At 40.6% G+C, this 26059-nt stretch overlaps 2 protein-coding genes across 3 annotated transcripts in view; one reads left to right on the top strand and one right to left on the bottom strand.

Annotated features, from left to right (window-relative positions):
- LOC109473747 (protein virilizer homolog) overlaps window positions 1–26059 on the top strand; it is a 101006-nt gene that overhangs the window by 11094 nt on the left and 63853 nt on the right. Inside the window, exons 16-33 of the mRNA XM_019773758.1 lie at window positions 238–350; window positions 748–815; window positions 1151–1268; window positions 1708–1791; window positions 2361–2435; window positions 3340–3483; window positions 3870–4085; window positions 4413–4498; window positions 5471–5617; window positions 13859–14030; window positions 14543–14679; window positions 15301–15409; window positions 15898–15988; window positions 16406–16579; window positions 17266–17371; window positions 17966–18040; window positions 18404–18564; window positions 19762–20014. Coding sequence (XP_019629317.1) covers window positions 238–350; window positions 748–815; window positions 1151–1268; window positions 1708–1791; window positions 2361–2435; window positions 3340–3483; window positions 3870–4085; window positions 4413–4498; window positions 5471–5617; window positions 13859–14030; window positions 14543–14679; window positions 15301–15409; window positions 15898–15988; window positions 16406–16579; window positions 17266–17371; window positions 17966–18040; window positions 18404–18564; window positions 19762–20014 — 2329 coding nt within the window. The remainder of the gene's footprint in view (window positions 1–237; window positions 351–747; window positions 816–1150; window positions 1269–1707; window positions 1792–2360; window positions 2436–3339; window positions 3484–3869; window positions 4086–4412; window positions 4499–5470; window positions 5618–13858; window positions 14031–14542; window positions 14680–15300; window positions 15410–15897; window positions 15989–16405; window positions 16580–17265; window positions 17372–17965; window positions 18041–18403; window positions 18565–19761; window positions 20015–26059) is intronic.
- Window positions 20666–24620, bottom strand: LOC109473745 (polcalcin Jun o 2-like). 2 transcript variants are annotated; one of them, XM_019773754.1, is made up of 4 exons: window positions 24506–24620; window positions 23149–23274; window positions 22139–22261; window positions 20666–21129 (listed from the first exon to the last, which is right to left on the bottom strand). In XM_019773754.1, the coding sequence occupies exons 1-4, from the start codon at window positions 24611–24613 to the stop codon at window positions 20947–20949; spliced, it is 540 nt and encodes a 179-aa protein (XP_019629313.1). In that variant the 5' UTR covers window positions 24614–24620; the 3' UTR covers window positions 20666–20946. The 2 variants fall into 2 exon arrangements, with proteins under 2 accessions (XP_019629313.1, XP_019629314.1); XM_019773755.1 differs by lacking the exon at window positions 24506–24620 and adding an exon at window positions 23755–23844.

Below are 26059 nucleotides of genomic sequence, written 5' to 3' on the forward strand. Positions count from 1 at the left end.
ATTTATTCACATGGATTTTTGAGCATTGGATAGGAAGCACTTGTTGTGCTTATGTAAATCCGCTGCTCATAAAACATAATACAAATGTAAACATAAAGATGACATAAAGTATAGCATTAACATTTTTTTTATTTGCATGCTTGCATTAGTTTTAGGGGTTCCCAGATGATGTCATCCATATAATCACCAATCCACAGTAGACTAGTATTGACATTGAAATATCTCCCCCCTGTCCAGACGGTTGTTGGAGTGCCTGGTGGTCCTGGTGTCCTCCCCCAGCACTGCTGCACACCCAGGCATCCTCAACGCCATCAAGGACCTCATGACACAGCTCATGCTCACTCAGAAAGGTGGGAGGGACTCTGTGCTTGTGTATGCATGAGTGTGTCTGTGTGTGACACTGTGTGTGTTATGTATGTGTGTGTTGGTCAATGTGTATGTGTAGTTACATGACATATAACATTAGTTCAAGCTTTGTTCCAACACAAGGAGGGAAGTCACCATAAATTTTCGGTCATACTCATCAACCTTCATCAGATGTACATGTGTGATGCACTTGCACTGCTGGAAGTTGGAAGCGTGATGACATTGGGAGTGCATAAAAAATGTGCATGTTTCTGTGTGAGTTTGTGTCTGTGAGTGCATATGTTTGTCCATAAAAAGATTACATGTATAATCCTTGCAGTTGCCTTCACAGATTATCACATACATGTAGAAATAAGAATCATATCTCTTTGTGTTCTCCAGGTCTGCTGTACCTGGCTTCTCACTACGAGACGGTTAATGTCCTCATCAGAGTCCTGACTCAGTCTACGGTAAGTTACAAAACTGTCGCTCACCTATGTACTGTCTCTTGTAGGCAACCCCAAGTTCCTTCTGTATGGTATAAAATTGAACACAAGATATTACTTGAATTGGTCAAAGGGCCACCTCTTCAAGCCAGCTATCTGGCCCTAACAACCACCTTTTCCTGATTCCTGAAATTTACAAATGTATTCAATAGGTGCACGCATTAAGCCACCTACATGTACCCAAGAAGGCTATCTGTCCTAGAAGACCAGTTTACCTCAGTCCCCTGTGTGGCCTTTTTGGGCAGGTTTGACCATAGCTTGTATGTCTTGAGCATACTTTTTTTGGTCTCCTCCCCCAGGAGTATGACCGTGAAGACTCCAGTATGGACACTACAGCCCAGGACCTGGGTCTGAAGCTGATCTACCATCTCCAGGCACTGCAGGCCATCGACCAGCTACAGGAGTGCATCAACAAAGGTGGGCACCGTGGGGCTGGAATTATACATTTATTATGGATGAAGACATGGGCCATGTCATGCAACACATTTCACTTAGGATATGGAAGCCTCACCACTGCTGAGCATACAGTTACATTTTTGTAACCTTCCTGGTGAAGTACATTGTAGTCCTTTGGCACAAAATTTGTTCTAGTTACAGAGGTAGGCAGCAATGAAAGTTCGTTAGCTGAATTACAAATGTATAAGGGCATTACCTAGGTGTGTTATGTTGTCTTTGTTATTGTAACCTTCCTGTACAGAGAGGTATATGAATGATCCATGTATTTGGCCAATGTAATAGAGTAGGCTACATGTAGGTAAGCACATGTATATGTTTATGCACTTGGAACTTGTACATGCACTTGGAACAGTTTTCCACAAATAGTGCATTAATTTGGTTTTCTCCCATGTACATATAGGTTGTATTACCCAGGGTGAGCTGGACAGTGCTGAACTCCTGAGTACTCTCCACACCATGTTCTCTATGACATTCACTTCTCTGGGTCAGTAAAAACTTCTTACGTCTTCTTACGTACATGTGATATTGTATATTTAACAGTCATTGAACCATATCAGGTATCATTGAAGCCAAAAACCTTAAATCTACATTATTCCACACCAATTTAATTTGTTGGTTCTTGGATTCGACTCTTCATTTTTTTCTGATTTGTAAAAGATTCTGGTTCTGAATCAACTAAAAAATGCTTATGTTTTGCCCCAAACACTTGAGGAAAGCCCTTTTCTTCCTAGTTCCTACAGTTTTTCCATCCATCAATTCAGTGGTTTGATTAAAAGTTTCATTGTTTAAATATTAACCCGACTTTTTGTGTTGACTTAATGGCTCCTATCGTAACATTTTGGGCTATAATAGGATGCCAGACCTAAAATCTGAGAACCAACAAATTAAATTGGTGTGGCCTTATAAACGAAGAAATGGACATGTAGTAAGGCCTAAAGTTGCATTATTTGGTCATACGGTGAATGATGGTGAAGCGTTCTTGGCATTTTTAACAGCCAAATTTTGTTCTGTATAAAACGGTGTAGAATCTGATGATTGTTTGTTTGTCAACAGGTCGAGCCTCTGTTGTCCACGTGCTGGGCCTGGAAACCAACCTGACCTGTCTCCTGGCATTTGTGGAGTCGACTGGTAAGTTGACAGACAAAATTTATGAAATACATGTAGTAGCACATAACACAACAGCTTTTTCTGTCATAATATTCAGGGCTCGAAAAACTGGGTGCATGTGCACCTTAGTTCACCCAAAATTAGAGCTGTGCACCCTTTTTTTGTGTGGGTGCACTGGTGCACCCAAATATTTTTGTAGGTATTTTTGTACATGTCAACTGTATAATAGTATGCAGGATATTGTTGGCATCTAAGTGTCAGAAAATATTTATTAAAATCTTTGTAGTACTTTTTGAAGTTAGGTCCCATTTCAGATTCAAGCTCAGAAGAGGAGCAGTAATATCTGTAATAAAGTTTTGTTCTATATGGTGCACCCAAAAAATTTTTTGTGCACCTAATTTTCTCAAATTCTCAAAAATTTTGAGCCCTGATATTACACCTTCTCCTTACTCCATATCTAATAGAGAATTGGAAGCCGAATTGCTACTGGTGTGCTGAAGTTTAAAAGAGTTGGCACACATAATGTCTTCACATATACAGTAGCTTCAAACATTTTCTCAAACTACATAGGTAACAATAATGAGGTACATGTAAACTCAGCAATGTTTTTCAGACAGCATTCCTAATCGTTGATGAAATTTCTTAGATTTTTTGTTTGCATTCTTACATAGTGTGTACCGTGAGTTATCATGAAAGTAATTACATGTTTTAAGTTAAACATGTAACTACTTTTGTCCAACACAAAGACTTCTCTTACCTAGAGCTTTCAAGGAAGACCAGAGTGACTGGTTGAAAGCTCTAGGTGAGAGAACTTTTTGTGTTAGACCAAAAGTTTTAACTTTAAACAAATGTGTACAGTTGTATTTGCTAAAGGAAAGATTTGAGATGAGTACAAACTATTGTGTTATCCCTAAATTCCTCCCAGGAGATGAAGACACCGACAACAACCTGCGGAAGTCGGTGTGTTTTAAGTATGCCTGTGTGCTGCTGCTGCTGACTGTGCAGGGTTCAGACAATGTGGACATGCTGGAGAAATATGCACAGAGGCTGCTGACAGTCTGTGAACAAGGTGGGACAAACCTCAAATGTTTTGTGGCAAGTTAGCATTGTAGTTAGGGTTGTCGACCCAAAATAGAAAGATTCTGGGTTGGAATCGCTAGCTGGCCACAATGTTGTTCCCTTAGGAAAGGCACTTTACATGTATTAATTTTCCTCATTGGGGTTGAGAATTAGATAGGAAATGAGATAACCTTTTATGGTACCTTTATGGGACCTTTGACCTAACTTCCTGTCAGTGTAGCAGACTGTCTAGCTTGTGGAAATAACTACAGAAGCACAAATACACACACAAACACAACGAAAACAAAACCTCTAGACACGGAGATAACAACCATGGTAAAAGAAACTGATAGATTATTTCAAGAAAGGTTCATCCATTTTTCTACTGTTTTCCAGCTCCCGATGCAAACCCCAAACTGTTGGACATCAGGAAGTGGCTGCAGCCTGTGAAGGGCCTGACCTTTGACCTGTCGTCCATCTGTGGCCTGGTGGAGCTGGTCAAGGTTGGTTCGGACGAGCTGGACTTGAACCGTCTGAACGTGGTGGGACCGTCCGTGACCACCTCACTCCGGATCCTCAAACATCTCTGCTGTCCCCCGGCTAATGCACACTGTAAGCACTTTTTTGTACTTTTCATTATGTTTGTCTGTTTGGTATTATGGTAGCTTAGAGGAAATTTACAGGAAATATGTAAAATGAATAGACTGCAGTTATCCCTGCTAGAGCTAGGTGGCACTGCAGGGTGATTTACTACGATGAGTCCACTTGAACATCAGGTGACTAAATCATGATAAAAGTATATGGGATGTCATAGATGGAGGGAAATATATTGCATTTGTTTGCAAATGTTGGCTTTTGAGTTTATACTATGCTTTTACCAGTGAAAGCCCTGGATTGTTCATCAAGACAATGAAAACTTCTGCCTGTGCAATGTTGTAGGTGGGCAGAAGGATCTGAAGTGGAACCTTTCTGTCATCCAGTTGTTCTCCGCCAATGCCATGGAGATATTCATCATCATGCTACAGGTAAACCCCATGTAGGCCCCTCTACAGTCTGGAAACTGTAGAAGTATAAGTTACCATTCTATATATTTGATTGTTTCGTGAGACTCAGTGTATTTCATCTCACATGAGTTAAGAAACTCAACTGTGGAGGATTGCAGTCCTTTGGACACTTGTTACACCACAGTCCACTGTAAATTTTACCTGTTGAAAAGACCTTGAGATACATATCAGGGCTTGAATTACTAGATGCATGTGCACCTTAATGCACCCAAATTTGGAGCTGTGCACCCAATTTTTTTCTGAGGGTGCTCCAGTGCACCCAAATATTTTTGTTCTGGTTAACATATGTAAGGCCACACCAATTTAATTTGTTGGTTCTCGGATTCGCCTCTTCATTTTTTCCTGATTTGCAAAAAAAAAAAAATTCAGAATCAACTGCAAAATGCTCATATTTTGCCCTGAACAGTTGAAAACAGTCCTTTTCTTCCTAGTCGTTACAGACTATGTAACAGTTATTCCATCTTTCAATGCAGTGGTATCATTAGAAGTTCAAAATTCATTGTTTAAATTTTGAACCAGTCTTTTGTGTTGACTTCATACCTCCTATCGTTGCATTTGGGGCTATAATAGGATGCCTAGATCTGTTTTTTTTAATTTTTTTTCGCCCTGTCGCTTCATATTTTTCCTGAAAAAATCCGAGAACCAACAAATTAAATTGGTGTGGCCTAAATATGTTAAATGTATCAAAAAGTAGTAGAATGCAGCATATTCTTAACATCCATGTGTCAGAAAAATAACAAAATTATTGTTGTAGTAATTTTCTTTCTGAAACATAAGTTTTTGCTGGCATTCTACTTACTAGTATTTTGTCTTATATGGTTCACACAATTTTTTCAGGTTGGGTGCACCAGTGAACCTGTTCCCAAAAATGAATTTCTAGCCCTGCATATCCACATTCAAACTGAAAAGATTTTGTTTCATTCCCAACTGCAGAAGTTAGGAACAGCCCTGCTCCACCCCTGGCGCCGGGGACATCCACATCCTGGTACTCAGGCTGCCATGGTGATCGCCATGGTAACATCAGCTCTAGCTGTCGTCAAGACCATGCTGGCAGAGCTGCTCGGGAGTGGTTCTGTCCAGGTGAGATTGGATATGGGTCTTAGATTTTCTAATTTGTAATTTTTGGATATTACCAAAATGTCCTGAGAAAAATCATGATAATTTAATTCAAACTAGAACTTTAAGGTAACTTTCTTCTTTCCACTTAATTCCATAACGAAACAGCAACTTGAGTGTACTTAATGGGCAGACAGTACAATTACTAGTACCTTTGCCCATAGGAACCTATGGTAAAATACACTAAAACAAGTCCCCATGAAAGTACTTTCTCACATTTCAGTCTCAACAAGTCTTCTGCTCCAGAAAGCCACAATGGTCTGCTTCCCAAATATAAAAGGAAAATAGGGGGTTGACCAGCTCAAACTCTTACAACAGTCAGGTATATACTGGGACCCGAATATGAGGGCTTGCACGACGTGAGGTTACTCAACTTACGTCGGTTTGCACGCGTGCCGATACTCATTTCCGCGATTGTTTGCACGCGTGCCGTTCCTCGCGCTGTGCTGAGTTCGCACGCGTGTATGTCCTCGCGCTGCGCTGACCTTGCACGCCCGTGGAATTCCTCACTACAAACCGAGTAAACACGCATCTTGTGGGCGCAAAAGTGGAGGGCAGAACGCCGTAATGCCGGACCGAGCCTGACTAACTACCGTTGCGTGCATTTCCTCGAGGCGTCCCAAATTTACCCGCATGTGTATTTCCTCACTAAGAGCCGGGTAGACACGCATTTTTGGGCGCGTTGTGCTAATATTTCGCCGCACGTACATCATCGTCGGACGATAATTTTCCGACGGTTTGGCAACCCACCGGAACGTATGAAATTATTGGCCGTGCGTACGGAACCTGTCTGAGTGCGGGGCAGTTTCATACGCCGCCAGAAAATTTCGTACGTGCCTCGGTAAGTTTGGTACGCGGGTCAAAACTGCGGGTGCAAGGTTGCCGCACTACCGGCCCATCGGAACCTGGGCGACCGCCGACAGCGTCGTGCTAATATTTCGCCGCACGTGTATCATGGTCGGACGATAATTTTCCGACGGCGCCGCTTTTACTACCAAAGTTACGGCAGTAGTGTCTTTGAAATTCAGACGATGTCTCACGTAGCACGCCTGACTTATCTATTTTTAGCTATTTTATCTACGATCTGCCTTATGTTCAACTCTTATGTTGTACACACACCCACATCAACAGACGGTCCGCTACACCAGGCTCGCTACACGCTGTCCCCCCGCTAATTCCTAGTGCGTATCCCGCAAGTGATTTCACGGCGGCGGGAACTGTGTAATTCTTCACTTCGCACGATGTACACACACGACGCGGTCCCCCGCTAATTCCTAGTGCGTACCCCGTGATTTCACGGCGGCGGGAAGTACTGGCAGACATTTTGCCAGAAAAACGTACATTAGGCTACACCAACTTAATTTTATGGATGACATCCACGCGCGCATTGATTTTCGCCGCTGTAAAAAAAAAAAAAAAAAAAAAAAGATCACGTCCACCGAGGCTCTGGCCTGACTCTAGGCCTGGATCGTCCATGGTGGTTAGCGACAATACGGAGCCGGGGACATAGGCTACAGAAGCCCCACGACTCAAGAACTCAGTACATACGTACAGTGCCGATTCATAAATTCACCAAAATGCCAGCATGTGCCGGCTTGTAATATACGTCGCTAAATACTGCCGCAAATTCACAATACCAGCTTTGTATTTCTGTGGTTTAGTAGCATTTTTATTTTTGGCCGGATGTTTATTTTATTCGCCCGCGCGCACTAGTTTGGGGGTATTCAGAGGATGTCATCCATAAAATTAAGTCGGTGTCGCCTTATTAAAGTCACAATGGTCAATGACCGTGTCTAGAGAGTCGAAGTCGGCGGCCGCCGTTGATAATTTTCTGCGACGCTCGAAATTGCAACTGAATTTGGTGAAGCTACGATTTGATCATGAACGCTGACAAAAAAATAACAAGGTTTAATATTGATACTATTTGGTCCTGAATGGAACAGAATTATAGATTATTTAATGCGTTTGGCTTTAATATTGGTACTGTTTGTTCCTGAATAAAGACAGATTATGTGATACTAGTAGTTTGCTTTGGGCAAGGAGGTTCTAGGGGAAATGCTTTGGGAAAGTCTCTTTTTCCTTTCTTGTTTACGAGGAATTCACCATTCCCACGCTACACGTATTTGATTGACAGACGGTTACCTTTGAAGACGTCGCCGTCGGCGCCCCGGAGTCTGGTCGGCTTCCGGACCGAAGAATTCAATCAACTGAGCAGCCAATGAGCACTGAGAAAAATTTAAAGTCGGTCTTTCTTTCAACCCCCTATGTTCTACCAAGGAGATTGTCGGATATTATTGTCTTCCATGGTCTAAAAAGGAGAAGTCAACCCCCTTAGACATAGTTTTAGACATAGCTATAGCTTTAGACAACTACCTTTTATCATGTAGATTTTAGTTATTTTATACTCTGTTTCATTGTTCTTTTATGTTTGTAATTTGCAATTAGCCCCCGGGCACGAATTTGCAATAAACTTCTCATTGTTGTCATTATTATTCGTGATAACAAATTGAAGTTGTACGGACTCAAGTTATACACTTTGCTGAGCCGCCGCTTGTATCAAGGAGGTTAAAAAGGACTTCGTTAAAAGTCGTTCGTTATTCCTGTGTTCTAGTTGAAATGATGGCTGTGAACTTCAGTTGTGCTGGCTCGTTCTGTCAACTATGGTTACTGACAACTTTAATTAATCAGAAGAACTCACGTTTGCTTTGCTTGGACTTTTTTGTTGTGAAATGAATTCATTTCGTGTAAGAAAATTTGGATACATGTATTACTAACAGTGACTTGTAACTTTACTAAGGCGATATAACAACTAACGTTACTAACAGGAACTCAGTCGAGCCAACTTACATTAACCAACTCCATTCTTATATAAATTTGTGCAACTAATAGGATATCCAAATAAAGTATTCACAATTATGTTAACATCCATTCAAAATATGGACATCATGACAACCGGCGCCCCGTGTGCCCCGCTTGCTGTGATCTGAAGCAAGACTGCTAAGAAACTACGTAACACATACTAATCTGCTTGGTCTTTGCGAACAAATTTTGCTTTCTGTTAATATTTCTTAATAAAGCTTAATTGCCACAAATTTGGCGTTTTCACACAAACACAGCAAAAATCGTCAACAAAGCCGACGCCCTTTACTTTACATAAGCGAATGCTATACTGTTACACCTTTCCCTGTGTGTTTTCTCACTAAATACCGTTCATATGACATCAAATATCCCACATGCCATTACTTAGTATTTGAGAAATAAGACTACATTTCCGCTATAAACTTCACTCCGTGCCTGTGGTAGTTTGGGGAACAATATGGCGGATTTTCTTACCCAAGCTATACCGTAATGCATTGCGTGGGAAGCGTCTTTGGGTTACATTACGCCGCCTGGCAGACAGACCGGCGAGAGCTCAGCGCTATCTCGGTAGCGTCATAGGCCACCAAGCAAACTTTATGCAGACGGCTTAGGTTTTTCCTCTTACAACGTCGGCGCAATAGCTTCTCCACATTCTCCTTGACTTTAGATATCAGAATACTAGTAAACACACCGCACCGTCTCTACGTACTGTTAAAGATTTTGATTATGAACAAGTAACAACTACAAGGGCATTCCGTATCACCCCAGGTGTAGTAGTATATAACCCCGACAACAAATACAGCATTTTCAACAAAGAAATGTGGCAAAGCCGCTTATGATGAATGGTCTTCTCAAGACACGACAAACGCACGCACATGAGACCAATTCACTACGCCGCTGTATGTCATGTCAAGGAAAGGCATAATATGTACATTGCCAGTATGTATATATGTACCTCTGTTTTGTCGTTGTTGTGTCCATTGTATCGCAGATAGAAGATTTTAAGAGCGAATGTCTGTAAGGATCAAACAATGGTGGCAGGGGTCAAAAATCGATTTGGCTCAAACTTTGCACAGTGATAGTACTTGGCCCACAACCCCTCAAAATAGCTTTCTTTCCGGTCAGCACCGATCGTTGCCATGGTAACGGGCCAAACAAGTTTCGGGGCCATTTTCCCTGATTTAGACATGTGAAAAACATGAAATTCGGCATAGTTTAAGGCAAGATTACGAGCAAGTGCTTTGATATTATGGAAAGACAAAGTATGGGCCTAAAAGACCAACTTATTCCCTATTCTAGAATAGCTTTGAAATTTTCAAGAAGTTTGTTTAAAGGACCTGGGCAACCCTAACACAATACAGTGTTTGAGGCTTCTGAAAAAGCGTTATTTCTGCCCAACTTCGAAGTGCTGTAAGTCCAAAGATGGTGATTTTTTTTGCTTCAAATTTTAATCATAGATACATAAACATATGTGCTATAAATTGCATGGTTGCAAAGTTTGGGCACTTCTTTGGTTGTCACGTGGTTGTCCTTAGAAATAGGTCAAATTTTCAATTTGAGGGAAAATATGATTTTCAGCCATGTTTAGGGTACTACATCTACAAAAGAAAGAAAGCAATCTGATAAAGTCTTTTGCCCAAAGTAACACTATGTCTTGTCTATTAAATGAATACTTGTGGAGGTTGAGTTCTTGTGTCGTTGGTGTGCACTTGTCCCTAAAAGTAGGCCATATTTTGGACATGTACAGAAATTGACATATACGACTATGTTTGAAGCTCTAGAAATAACAAAGTAGGATGTCATTTGAATTCAATCTTTGCAGGGAAGTACATATATATACAGTGTATCAAATGAATACTTGTGGAGGTTGGGGTCTTGTGTCGTTGGTGTGCACTTGTCCCTAAAAGTAGGCCATATTTTGGACATGTACAGAAATCGACATATACGGCTATGTTTAAAGCTCTAGAAAGAACAAAGTTAGATGATATTTGACTTCAACTTTTGCGGGGAAGTACATATATATACAGTGTATCACGGTGACTGGATTTCCGATGGTCATTTTCTGTTACTAGTTTAAATTTTTGTGTTTCAACTTTTTCTACATATTCAGTAGTTTAAACTTTCGTACCTAAACTTTTTGTACAGATTCGGTTGTACTTTTGTGCAGTACATGTAGTTAGATAATGTAGTAGTGTTTTGTATGTTTTTCCGAAAATATATATAGTCTTGTGTGTATGTGATGTTGCTTTGTTTTAACAGTACCATGTTGTGTTCTACATTATAAGTATACTGTGACTGAAAAATGTGACTGGATGCCCGATGGTCATTTTCTGTTAGTTGTTAGTTGTAGTAAGTTGTATATGAACATTATGAAGGACTAACAAGACAACAGTTAGTAAACAGTATTCCATTGCTATTTTTCCAACAAAACAAAACGAAACCAAACCCTCGACAACAAAACGGAACTTAACGAAACTTAACGAAATTTAACGAAACAGAACGAAATACTACGCAAACAGCTGGTATCTTACTCGTTTTACCTTTGTTACCTTAGCTGTAAGATCGTGTCAGAACGATCATCAGAACTTGTGTTCATATAGCCATCATCCTTGGTAAAGCAAGTGTCCTTGCATTGAACAAAACCGCTTACTTCAACGCGAACGCAACTGGAACAAAAAAATATACTAGTAGTAGGTCAGATGGTCTTTCCCTCTCAAAGCTGACCGCCCATCTTGTAACAGGTCTGGTCTCGTAACGTTACCTGAAAGAAAAAAAAAATGTAACGTTGAAATGAACTCCACGTTGTACGGATCGGACGTAGTGACTTACATGTATTTATCTTTTCGTGTCATCGGAACGCTATGCATGACGTTATAGCGTGGGTCGGGAAACCCGCCATATTTAATTTGTTCCTATCGTTTTATTTCTTCTATGCTGGTATATGAGCGATCAAATAATCAGTATTTTGGCGGGGATAATGATTTAAATCCAAGGACATTGGTGTCTGTGGAATATACAGAACATTTGACAGTGCTTTTTAGATTTTTTTGTCCGCGATCAGGACCGCAAGCCAGTATTATTTTTCGGTCCCTATTTTTCTGTAAAACTAAATCAGAAAAAGTCGGTGATGACGTGTAAGTTGTTGGGGCATTCTAAGTCAATTGAAAAAAAATTGCTGTACTTTCTATCACATTTGTGACCTGTCGCAGTGAAGTGGTAATGTGTGTAGCAAAATTGTGTCACATTTGTATTCAATCATATTTCCATTGATGTCACAAAAAAGGGGGAATAGGTTTATAAATTACCAAACATTGTAAGAATGGCTTTTCTCTATTTTGCATGTTGTTCCAATGATATACTGTATTCTGAACCGGTGAGAGCATTTGCTTGTGTAACGATTTAGATTTTATGTGTTGTGTTATTCCGTACTAGTTTGAAAAATGCTTGTTGCGGCGTTATGCCTGGGAGGATGGGCCTAAAAATAACCACAAGAATGGACAGTGTTTTTGTGTTGATATCGGTAATCTCACAAAGTTTGTTTCAGTTCGTACACTCCTACAACGGACGAGTGAAAAATCTTTTCGAATTCGATGCTTGTTCGGAGTTGACGAGCGTGTCAAAAATGTTTTGCCAGAGACAGCAGCAGACTGAGGTCAATAGGGGTCATTGGAAGACTCCACTGTTACGGAGTAAGAGGTACCGACTGTAAATTATTTATGGATTCTTGTAAATTCTAAGCGTCCCCACAGCCAATGAATGAAAAAGTACATGTGTGTAGTCACTGTGTTCTGTATCATTATTATATTAGGCATTGTATGATGTGATAGATTCGTAAAAATGATATCAGACACCCCTAAAAAGCAATAGAATCACCCAAGCCCAGAATGCATTGTACGATCTAGTTACCTTGGTTACGCATGCGTGAGCAGTGCGCATGTGCGCATATATAAATAGCCCGCGTCACTTCGTCTAATAACAACGCCAGTAACAACGCCAGCTAGTACCTCTAAACCACACTAAGAACTCGGATTTACAAGCTTGGAGCCTGACTAGTGGTGAAGCTGCCGATCTATCATGGTACAAAGGTATGAATTTTGTCCAATAATGGTCAGTTTTAGTGGTTACTTGTTGGTTAGGCCGTAATGTTTGGCATAGTTTTACTTTTTAGCGTCTTTTCGTACGACTTCTTCTCCTCATTGTTCTCCGTTTTCCTTTTTCGTTTTGTGTGCTTTTGATAGTTGTGGAAAAGTCGACCATCAAGAAAAGTGCATTGTAAAAGACGTAAAAAAACACGAAAAACCGTAACAAATCTCTTGTAAACTAAAGTGGTAGCGAGGAAAAGAACATACGTGCACAACACCGTTGTAGTGAGCAAAAATTATGTACGCCCGTCCCGTGCCGACGATCTCAAAGACAACGTTGTACACACTTACCGGTCGATTCGGTGATATGTCTTATCAAAATGGTCCGTTAAAAATATAAATACATCGCTGTTCTCCCGCTCGTTGTGCGTGCCCACGGAAACCTCGTTTATTTTGAGCACGTCTTTGAACTGATTTGGCCGACAGGTCCCTCCGCGCACCCATGTAGTAAAAATGCCCGGCCTTCGGTCGCACATTATACGGTCGCAAAATGCGTGTCTACCCGGCTCTTAGTGAGGAAATACACATGCGGGTAAATTTGGGACGCCTCGAGGAAATGCACGCAACGGTAGTTAGTCAGGCTCGGTCCGGCATTACGGCGTTCTGCCCTCCACTTTTGCGCCCACAAGATGCGTGTTTACTCGGTTTGTAGTGAGGAATTCCACGGGCGTGCAAGGTCAGCGCAGCGCGAGGACATACACGCGTGCGAACTCAGCACAGCGCGAGGAACGGCACGCGTGCAAACAATCGCGGAAATGAGTATCGGCACGCGTGCAAACCGACGTAAGTTGAGTAACCTCACGTCGTGCAAAACCTCGTTTCGGGTACCCAAAATATAGCTCCAACAGTTGACAACAGTGAACAAACCCTACTTTTGACCTAATTTTCTCATGTATCCATCCACCCTAGTCAGGCCAAACCTCATCACTCAGGTCTCTCATAATGTCCACTAAAATGGTGAAATGAACAAAATTTGACCAAAGTAGGAAAGTTTAGACCCTACCTGTTTCTTCCAGCCCAAATATATCCAAGCTGGACCAAAATTTTCAAGATAAAAAAGGATTTTCAAAGATATTAACTAGGAACTACATTGTATAATAATGTTCCCATTTTGGGCCTTCTACTGTGCAACGCAATTGTGGTGTCTGCCCTAATGTTTTAATTAGATGTGTGTTTGATTGTGTCTCTTTGCTTCTGTGTCCAGTTCCGAGATGTGCGGTTGTTGAAGTCGCTGCTGACGCTCCACACCGTGCTGTGTTCCGCCCCCACCACCGGGACGTTCATCCAGGAGACACAGCGCGTACAGACGGACGTCATTGACGTGTTCCTCACCTTCACACAACCTCCCGTCACCCAGAAGTCGGACAGTGAAGAAGGTGGGAGGAATTATCTCGAAAGTTCATTTGTGTTGGAAGTAATCATAGTTTTTTTTATTTATTTATTTCCCACAAAAAAAACAAGATACAAGGTGAAGTAAGTTAGATTAAAAACACTGCAGGAGAAGATGAAGCCTGAAAAGCTTGTACAAGCCCTTATCCTTAAACATAACCAAACAATCACAATTAAACTGATTAACCGAAATAGTACGTAAATGAAAATCAAGGCAAATGAAGAGAAAATATCAACAAATTGTTAATACGTACCCATTATACAGTTAAAACAAAATTATAGCAAAATAAACTAATAAAGGAGCTAAGTAACACTAAGTCTTGAATAAATCAAACCAAGGAGTATATAGGAGCTGTAGTAAAATGTTGAACTTTATTCCAACACAAGGATTACACAGAGTGTGTTGAGAAACCTCCGACGACAAGGAAACTCTTTATATACAAGTGTGCAAAGTATTAGACACAGATGAGGACATTTTCCACTTGTAAATCCTCCACAGCCTTGGCGAACACGACCTGGTCCATGATGTTGAAGGAGGTGCTGCAGTACATCATGTCGGCACCAGAGGGCTTCCTAGGTGGGCTGACCATGCTGTCAGAGCTGCTGCCACTGCCCCTGCCAATGGGGGCGCGGGAGGTAGGGGGAGCTTTTTGCTAACTTCCAGTCACTTCACTGTAAATTTTAAAATTTTGCAGTTTTCGCATTGACCTGTAACCTGTAACTCATTGTGAATTAAGAAAGAAAGAAAGAATTTATGTTTCCCTTGTATTGCTGAACTACAGAATTGTTCAAAATAATGTATTGCTGAAAAGTATCAAAATATTGAATGAATGATATATATTACAATGTATAATTAGTGCTGTGTACCGGTTCGCTGGACCGATTCCGGAAATGTTTAGGTTCAAGTCCAAAAAAACCTAAAAGTCAAGAAGTGATTCCAGACTGATTACAAAAAACAAACCCATGTCATATATCCCTTTTCTTTCCACACCACCTAAAACCATCCATAGATTGCAAAATCTTTGCTGCAAAATGAAGAAAACATCAAAGTTTTGACCAAACAACATCGCAAGGTTGCTAACATGCACTTTTGTATATGCCATGGGTTTAGGTCTGGACTTACCAGTCCCGAACTGAAGCTAAACCTCTGGACTTGAATCTGGACCTGAACCTAAATGTGGGTTTAGGTACACAGCACTATGTATAATATACATGTTTAATGCAAGCTAACTCCTGTTTTTTAATGTTTTCCCCTAGTCCCTGTCACCGGATGATGTGATGTTAGCCCTGAACAACCGTAAACTGTGGAGTGCCTATCTCCACATACACAGCAGTGAGCTACAACAGGTCATCAAGGCACTGGCAGGTCAGACAACTGTGGTAGATATAGAACTAACTGTTACTTATGGTTAACCTTCAGCATACTAAGGTAGCCCTTTGGGGACCAAATTTGTGTGGCCATGGGGCTAATGCAGCAGGGACAAGGTTAAACATTAACTGTCAGAATACTTGTGTCTTAGGATACTCTTACTTACTCTTCATTCTGATAAAGCTTTTCAAACTGCAGATTCATGATCTGATATTGCTATTTCAGTAACGTTTTATAACTTTTACAAGCCTAGAGTATTTTTGCCACATACTTTGCATTGATGATGTTAATTTTATAATTATGTTTCATTAAAAGAAAGTAGAAACTAGTGGTGCAATAAATGTAGAGGCTACTTTCATTGTATAATTTGTGCTCTTTATATATAATGCAAAAGCTGGGAAATTCTCAGCTTTCTTGTTCAGGAGTAGGATCATTAATGGCTGAAGAACATGTGCTAAAACTCGTTCTGTGTCACCTGTGTACAGGTTCAGGCTGTTCACAGCTGCAGCAGCTGCTGAAGCGGGTGTGCTGGCAGATGGCTGACCTGGCTGCACCCACCTCCCTCATGGTTGTACGGTGAGCTATCAGCTTTTACCTCAGTATTTGAAAACTGCATTATCAGTGGTAGAAATACTTTTTTTCAGTGTTCTGCAATATTGCAAAGTAAATTTTGTTCTGCAGTTTGGATATACTTTCTGCAAATACACACTGGATCTAAACCCATGGCATATACAAATTTAGATGTTGGCAAACATTTTACATGCAATTTGAAAAAACGGGAGAAAACGGGACAGAGGAAAAGTGGTCGTTATAGCCAGATGGCAGGCTTATAGAGGTGGTCGCTTGGGCAAGTTTGACTGTAGTATAAATGTACAAACATATGATTTTCAAGAAATAAAAAAATGGGGTGGAACAGTGTAAGATGAAACTGCTAATTAGGAAAAAGTGATAATGGCTGAAAATGTCTGACAGTGTCCCTTCTTTTTCCCCTAGTTCCCTGTTTGACATTGTACTGGATTCCATCAACGCTAATGAGAAGGGTCGGGAGGAGAGCCGGCCTGTAGACAAGCCGTGCTCCGCAAACACCCTGCGTCTGCTTGAACTGGTGGAGGACCTGATGTCACAGGCTCCCATCAAGGCACCTGCACTGCACCTGCTCAGGAGTGGGTCAGTATTATAGTCACTGTTCTAGCCCTTCTGCTGGTGAGGCCAGTAGGACCAATGCCTCTAGATCAGTGTGGGTGGGTGGGTGGATGGATGGATGGATGGATGGATGGATGGATGGATGGATGGATGGATGGATGGATGGATGGATGGATGGATGGATGGATGAAAGGATGGATGGATGGTTGGATGGTTGGATGATGGATGGAAGGATGGATGGATGGATGGATGGATGGATGGATGGATGGATGGATGGATGGATGGATGGATAAAGGATGAATGGATGGATGGATAAAGGATGGATGGATGGATGGATGGATGGATGGATGGATGGATGGATGGATGGATGGATGGATGGATGGATGGATAAAGGATGAATGGATGGATGGATAAAGGATGGATGGATGGATGGATGGATGGATGGATGGATGGATGGATGGATGGATGGATGGATGGATGGATGGATGGATGGATGGATGAAGGAACGAACGGGAGTGGAGCTTTATTCATGTGTCTTGCTCTTAATGCACCCAGCCTGTGTGGGCTTAAAAGACACCAAAAGAAAATATAAATCAAGAACAGATCTACAGATTGACATAGCTAAAACTGAACAAAACTCTGACATGACTCTGACATGAGTATACTGTTATCAACTGTAACATTTTCCTTCCGTCCTTGTGTCCCTGCAGAGCCAAGTCTGATGAGAAGTACCTGGACCTGCTGTACTACCTGTGTCTGCTGATGAACGTGGTGTCTGACCAACAGAACCACCTCCAGGCGCAGGACTGTGTCGTGGTAGGTGGCTGCAAAATTATTTGTTTATTTGAATTCACCACGAGTCTGGAAGGGAGGACAAAACAGGTTCATTGACACCTTGACAAGTTGTCCTCCCCAACACAGAAAGTTATTCTCTATCCTGAGTCTCTTTTATGTTTACCAATTTAAAGGAAAACATATTGTTTTTGCTCAGTTTCTTCCTCTTCTTCTCCAAACCAAAAAGGTCAATGGCTTGAACCAGACAGTCTATCACCATGGTAACTAGTGTTGGGTTACATCATGTTGCAAATTTATATCAGGACTGACTTGGACTCCTGTCACTATTATATGAATGTGTTTGAGTAAGAATTAACAGAGCAGACTACTAGTATATGCAAAGGTAAATATTATGCATTTACTTCAAAAATGTTACCTTTTTGTTTTATATTATATTTTTAATTCAACTTTGTTGAAGATGGTCAAAAAACAAGATGCTCATGGATAAGTGTCTCTTCAAACAAATAAATACAAATGTGAAACAACTACATGTACATTGGTTAGGAACACAAATTTCCACTTTCATTAGAGATGCAAGATGGATGGTGTAAAACACTTCTTTTATTGTCTGTCCAGTCAATCTTCCAGTCCCTGTGCGATCCAGACATCACCCTTACATCTCCAGAAAGTGGGGCATCCTTACTTGAACAGGTACATACTGTACATGTGTGGTCTACAACAGTTTCTATACTTTACTTGGAAGGAATATTGCTACAGTTACTGAAGAAAGGCAGTGGTATTTATATAACAAAGCAATTAAAACTCAAATTTTAAAGACAATTATTTCCCATTCTTGGGAGTTCGGTGGATACAACAGTGAAACAATTATAATGTGAGGTAAGTCCTGGATATTTCCGTAACTATAATAGTTGAAATAGATGTGTTGTTAGGTGATGTTCAGATGTTAACATTATGACTCTCTTCCCATAAATTTCTTCCTCCACTGATTGCCTAACCATCAAACCAACCAATCAAAATCCTAATCAGAAAATGAAACCCAATCAAACGTTGCAGCTGGCAAACTCGTTACCTGGTAAGGACCACCTGCTGTCCATCTGTACCACCCTGCTGGACCACGTGAGCAGTGAGGAGCAGACTTTCGGCACCATCCTACAGGCACTGCGCACCATCGTCATGTTGTCTGAGCACGACTATGGTTTCTACACACTCAAAAGGTATCTCTCCCTAAAAAGTTTTCTGATATATTTAAGTCAAACTAAGGAACTCAGTGGGAAAATGCATTACAGAATCAGGAAGACATTCATAATTATTATGTAAATGAATAAAACAAGAAATTGATGACCGAAAATAGTTTCATCAGGTTGGTTAAGTACAATGTATAGGATACAGGAGGATACAGTTTTACACAACCAAGATTTCTCACCTAAGTGAGAAACTCAGCTACGTTTGGGATTGTGTTCTTGCCACAAGAGTGCAATCTACATTGGCTACATATAGCAGAGAGAAGCTCTGAGGAAATTGTCTGATAGACACTGAAACATCAGCACTTAGGAGAGAAATCTTGGTTCTGTAAAAGAAAACTCATGTATCCAAGAAATTGATGATCACAACAATTCTACATTCTAAAATACTTCATGAATGTGTGAAATCTTTCATTTCTTGTTTACACTGTCACAGTCTTGTGGAAAAAAATACTCTTCTAGCTCTTGTCCAGTTTTCATGCAGATTTGCCTGACACATATACATGTACATGTATGTACATTAATATGGTTAAATCAAAGCATGGCTTTTTTGTTAGAAGCTATTAGAAGTATGTTATTAGATGCTAAACTGGGACAAGACTATAGTTTTGGAGGTAAAAGGTGATGGAAAGAGAGGGATAGACTTTACCCTCCAACAACCCACTGATATTGCAGTTAACCTAAACAGTGGGACCTTTATAAGGCCACAGCAAGTAAATTTTACGGATGACATCCTCCACAGACTCCAAATCTAATACGAGCTGGCAAAAAAAAAAACAAGGCTGGCTGAAAAAAACAAGGTTACTACATTTTAAAATTTTGACTCAATCATTGTACAAATGGTTTTGATTCATTGGGAACATCACATATACACAGCCAACATCACATATCACTGCATCAAAGTAAGAAACAAAACATTAAATCAGAGCCTTTTCTTGTCTCCTTTCTTTATAGTTATCTGCCATACACCTTCTGGCTTGGCAACAGACATCTTTGCACATTTTCGGCATGGTGACCACTATCAGAGGGCAACAAAATTTTTTTTTTTTCAAAATCAGGCGAAAATTAATGCGTGCGCTGATGTCATCCATAAAAATTACTTGCTGTGGCCTAATATACATTTACATCAAATTTTGTACATGTACCTCTTCTACCCCCTTCCCCCCACAGTGCCCTGAAGAAAAGCACAGACTGCCTGTACAAGCTGTTGAAGCGGCTGGCCTCCACCTTCAACAAGGACAACGCCGACCACCTGGCCGTCATCTCCACGACCTTTGAACTGCTGCGCGTGCTGCTGACGATCGACGAGGAGATGGGTGGTGCGGTGCGGACCCTGGTCCTGAGCGGGGCGGAGATGAGGGAGCTGCTGAACTGGTCAGACGAGCCGGAGTACCCCCTGCACAGTCTGGAGAAACATCTCACTGTACGTCTTCCTAACGTTGTGTTTACCTCCGAAATAGTTTCATCCGGTTGGCAGAGCATTAGTATGACTACTAGTGAATATAACATGTCAGCTGAAGCCATTGCTTTCATTTTGTTCATGATTTTTGGTAACCAAGTTACTGTTGAGTAGAGGAAGGTTAAGTTCAAAAATGGGAAAATATGGGGGGGGGGGTTCTGCATTACTGCAGAGGACCTTTTGTGTTTGTTGGTGTGTTTGTGATTTTTGCTAGGCTTTTACTTTGGGGACATGAAGCTCAAGTTTGAGAATGGGCCTTTGGTGGGTTGCTATGTTCTTCTTGGCTTGTCCTCGCAAACGAAGATCAGGAAGGTTTTTCACGCTGGCATGACCTCTGGTGGCTGAATAGGCCAATTGCTATGTTACTGCAATGGTATATATACATAAATTGTACATGTACATATTTGCAAGGATATCAGATAAAAGAAACTTGAATGTGAGAAATAACACAACAAATCTGTTTGTTTTCCCAGCATCAGCAAAGCATTTAATCAGAATTGATCTATCACAACATGCAGTACCAAAAGCCTTTAAGCAGTTCTTTACTAGCAATGACAAAAGTGTTGTGGTTTAGATGGTTGCCAAAGGTACATGGCACAGGGTGTATGTATTGTCGTTACAGCCAGTATACATTGTAGATTTCCTGTGTATATTAATCACTATTTGTGCAGTGAGCCCTGCATATCTACATGTAACTCTGTGTGTTATTTTAGCTGTAATTATGCGATCAGATACAATGTAAGTCTGTAAATGGTTGGCTAAGCAAGTCATGCAAGTTGGATAATGGTTGCCCAAAACATCAAAATGCTCAAAGCTTTACATGCAGTATTTTCTGCTCAACATATGAGGGCCATAATAAGCCTCTCTATGGAGCCAACTGGATCTCATGGATCAGTTTAGAGCCTATCCTCAAACATGATGTCCAGGAAGTCACCCACGGTCATCTCCTTGGTTTTGTCCCCGGCCCAGAAGTTCAGCACTTCCATGGTGTTTCCGCTGCCATACTTGTCAGCATGGGTGGTGTAGAAGGTGTAGGCCTTCTTTTTCATCTCGTCAAAGGACATGGTGAAGTTGTGATCCTGAAAAATGGGGAAAGGTTGATAATAGACAGATGCACTTTTGTTGTTCTTGAATGGGGTTTCTCTTTTTAGCGAATGCCCACTGACTGTGTTTTCTGTAAACCCACGGCCGTCGGCCATTATTAAATGTACACGCGGAGGCGACAAAGTTGTCGCAGTGCATATTTTTAAAAAAAAAGGGTACTTTAAAAGCTCGTAAAGCCCGGAAGCTTCTCAGAAATTCAGGGGAGTCCTATATGAACATGTTTGTGGTGGTGGATTTTGCCGGCGTTGCGCGAGGGCCGATATTTTTCAAGGATTAGTGGGCATTTGCTTCAAAGTTAACCCAGAAGTAAAGTGGGTATTTGCTAGGAAGAGAAAAAAAAACGGTAAATTTCGATTTAATTAAGTTCGGCTCGATGGATTCGCTTCAAACTTGATATGAACACGCGGGAGCACACTCTGGACATGACCACACAAAAAAATTAAAGATTTGTGCGACAATTCCTGGGCATTCGTGGGCATTTGCTAAAAAGAGAAACCGCTTGAATGTCTTTCTTGAATCTATTTCTACATAAAGGATTGTCTGGATACCAGCCTTTTTTTTGTAAGCTAAAAAGTATGTTGTAATTGTTTGGATCGGGAGTTACATGTACAGCTACTTAAAATACTGGGTGCATGCATGTGCACCTTAGTGCACCCAAATTTGGAGCTTCTTTCGTAGGTAAAAATTATTGTGTAATGTATAGTTATAGTATACCGCATATTCTTAACATATAAGTGTCAGAAGAAAATAAAACCGTAGTAACTTGGTTTAGAAATGAATCATCATTAGTTTTTGCTGGCATTCTACTTATTTTATGTGGTGCACCCCAAAAATTTTTGTGCACCAAATTTCTTAGGTTGGGTGCGCCAGTGCACCTATTCCCAAAAATGAATTTCGAGCCCTGGATACAGTACTGACTTCAAGGCTCTACAGAGGTCATTGACCTCCACAGAGATGATAGTCCTATGGGTATCAAGAACTAACCTGGTCATGATCAAGGAAGACCTTTGAGAGATCGGCGATCTCTTTGACAACCTCGCCGATCCTGGCTGCCTCGTCTTTTGTCAGCTTCCCATCATTGTTGGCGTCACACTTACTCTTCACTCGCTGAAAAAAAAATGACCCAATGTCCATCAGATGCTCTACCTCTTGCCAAAATCTTGTCAACACTTTACTGTTTCATTCTAGAATCCGCTATGATTTTCTATTCATTTTCTAGGTGTATTCGTCATTCTGATTCTTAAATGATATGTAAATTTACACTACAGTTAAATCATGTATTGTACAATTGGGGGGTCGTGTGGCGCAACGTCAGCGTGCGCGACTCGGAATCAAGAGGTCCCGGGTTCGAGTCCTGACATGCCACCGATCTTGTCCCCACACGACCTTCCCCACTAGACTCAAGTGAAAATGAGTATTGTCTGTCCAGTATTCGTTTCTATGTGTGGAACACAATACCAGCAACAGCTGCCTCTGTTCCGCGTGTATTGAATTGTTGCAATTTCAATAAAATAAAAATTGTACAATTAGGCCTTTAGATTAGATACGTCGATGAAGGTTAGACATCCAGGTAATATAATACGCCAAAAGTAGTTACTCAAGCAACTGGATATGATTTTGAAAACGTCAGACGTTTCAGCTAGTATCCACTAGCTTTCGTCAGTGACTGAGAGACCAGAGGGGATAAGCGAATGGGAAATTTTAGGGAATGTTTATAAGCACAACTTATTGATTGATATGCGAATAAAGTGAAGACAAATTTTTGGAAGTCGAAAAGGAACAAAAGTCAGACAAGTCAAGACAAGATGACGCAAATTAGTTTAGATTAGATGAAAGATTAGATGTTGACATATCAGAAATTTTTTGATCAGTATTGCATTGATGTTAATCCTTGACTGTATAATAGGTAGAATTGATAAACAGCTTGAATGTCTACTATATATACATGTCATTTTACTTACTTATCAAAGTCTGGTTTTGTATAAAACTTTTACCTGCACAAGTTTCTCCGATGGATTTATGCCACACTGTTCTAAGAAAGTTTTGATCTCCGATGACTCGATTGTGCCGTCACCGTTTGGATCCATCTCAGCAAATACCATATTCGGGTCCATGATGAGCTGGAAATAAGAATGATACACCTGTTAGAAGGCGAACAATAAACCAGAGTTCAACCTCCTGGGAACTAGATATAAAATCTTTAGATTAGGCTGAGGCCTCATGTTTCAATTTTCACTCCAAAATTAATGCACAAAATTGAGAATTTTCATGTAGGATAATCTCATAGAAAAAAATTTTCCGGCAGAAATGACTGATGCTGGCAGAAAGACCCAAACCTTGACTATAACCGAGTAGATTGTAAAGAAAATTCTAGCACTGTAATTTTTCTAATCGTCCACAGCGCGAGGGGTTGCAAATTGACTGAGGAAGGCGCGGAGTGAAATCTAGGTCAAACGGGCGGATTACACTTAGCGCGCAAGAATACCCGGAAGTAAGGTTTGGAGCCAAAAGAAATTTTCACCCCAAAAGCACCATTTCTTACACTCTTCATCCATGTTAATGTTTAATGATATTTTATGGCAGTTAATGAGAAATGTCACCTTAAACTTGGACCCTCAAAACCCTTTCGTCACTTTTTTACCACGGACTACCACAGACCCTGGTCGCGGAAGAACTGGGGTGTGCACCGCTAAGGAGAAGCTTTTAAGCCTAAGAAAATGTTGTAGAACCAGTTTGGTTAACATAATAATCAGATCATTAAATTGTGAGTTCATGCGTATCGTCTGTAATTTGGGTCAACAAAGATTATCCATTCTTTTTCACACTCTATTACAGCTGTTACATTTTAGCATTTTTTCGGCGACTTCTGCTCTTCAAAAATAGATATTAGGAGCTCGGACTTGTTCGCTGATCAGGTTGCGTATGCTGATTCTATCGCAAAATAAAGACAAACCGTGGAAAACAGTGGAAACGAACTCAGAACAGTGCGGTCAAAAAACCCTTACCAAACCACAATGCGAGGTGGTTTTTGAAAATCGGATTTAAACCCCTAAAAAATGGTTGATTTGCATTGAATTTTACACTAGGCTAGATAAAAACGTTTTTTCAAAAACCGGTTGAAACCACTAAATAAAAGTCTGGTATAACAGGGTCTAATAGTAAGTAGGGCAGTAGTTTGTTAGGCGTGACCATATGAAGGTAAACATGGTTTGCAAATGTTACCTGTCTACTTCATGATACATCTAACAGAATGGCATTTTCTATAGTATGCAAGAACATTGGAATAACAGAGTGGGAGTAAAAGACCTGAGTGTGATCTATTAGTAAACTACTATCAATGAAAACACATACCTGTGGATAGTTTTGAAGATGTGCTTTCTTCACCTGAGCAAATGCTAGAATGACCTCGGGTTTTGGCAGACAATGCAAGGTACATGTATTTACATATGTAATTGTCATGCTTTTGTTTAAATGTCGCAGAGCAAGTATTCATGGGCAACCACGGGGTCTATGAACAGGTACACAAAATAGTACAGACAAAATCATTGAAGCCTAGCTAGAAAGTCTCGTGAGCATCAGCATGGTGACCTGTACTGTGTAGTACATATAGTACTTGTACATGTATGTTGGGTTTGAGACTGTATGATTTGGATTGTGATGATTTTAAAGTTTAGGTGTAATTATAAGGGCGTAACGTTACGCAACTGGCTTTTGGGGTGAGTCGGCTATGCACGTTGTCTGAACGTACTGCACCTGCACAAATCCCGTTACATGTGTAACTATGTATTGTGTATAGCACTTTGGCAGAACGTCTCATATAAGGTCGTATTCGCGCATGTAAGGTTAACATCCTGTCTGTAGTTTCTATGTTATATGTATGTCAGGGGTCGAAATAGATTTTGGGGCCAACTTGCACTGGTGCAAATGAAAAGAAAAATACTTGCACCGGAAGAAAAATAGTTGCACCCTCCAAAAATACAGAAGTGATGGGAAACATCCGCTGGCAGCGACGTAGATAGTAACCTTCTGTTACTTACAAAAAATGAAGAAAAACTTCATGGATTCTGGTTTTGTTCCTTTCCACTCCAGTTCTTTATTACCTTCGCCAAGAAGGTTATGTTTTCAGGGGCGTTCGTGTATGTGTGTGTGTGTGTGTGTGTCTGTCTGTCTGTCTGTCTGTCAACACGATAACTTGAGAAGGCCTAGATGGATTGTCTTGATACTTGGTAGGTGGGTAGGTCTTGATGAGACCTCAAAATGATTAGATTTTGGACCCCCTAGCGGCTTGTTATGGTACTGCAGCTGAACTTCCGGTTTTGATATCTCATGATCTAGACATGCTATGGTGATGAAATTTAGATGGTAGGTAGCTCTTGTACTGGGAAAAAAGTGACGTGAGTTTAGGCCCCCTAGCGACTTGCTCTGGAACTGCAGGGATAAATTCTTGAAAATATTCAAAAGGGGATAACTCAAGAACCGGTTGACGGATCGTCGTGATTTTTGGTATGTAGGTAGCTTACGTGATGCTTAATATAATTATGTGACAATTATGCAAATATGGATGTAATTTGCATAATTTATGGGGAAATTCTATAAATCAGCTGCATTCCATAATAGGACAATTGAAGCTTGTGACATTGGTAATTGACAACGAGAGAAACACAGGAAGATGTTGATTATGTTAATAATGACTTAATTTGCATAATTAATGAGAAAATTTTATAATTATGTAATGATAACTGCCTGGAATTTCATACTTGTGGTATTTGAAAGTTAAATTGAGGTGAACATCATTAAACATAATTTATTCAAATCAGGACCTCATTTGCATAATTTATGAGGAAATGCTAGAATGCATTGTTTGTTAATATAAGACTGTCTTTTGGTTGAGATTATGATAAAATG

This window comes from Branchiostoma belcheri, unplaced genomic scaffold (assembly GCF_001625305.1).
Source record: "Branchiostoma belcheri isolate BF01 breed outbred unplaced genomic scaffold, Haploidv18h27 scaffold3, whole genome shotgun sequence".
Classification (NCBI taxonomy): domain Eukaryota; kingdom Metazoa; phylum Chordata; class Leptocardii; order Amphioxiformes; family Branchiostomatidae; genus Branchiostoma; species Branchiostoma belcheri.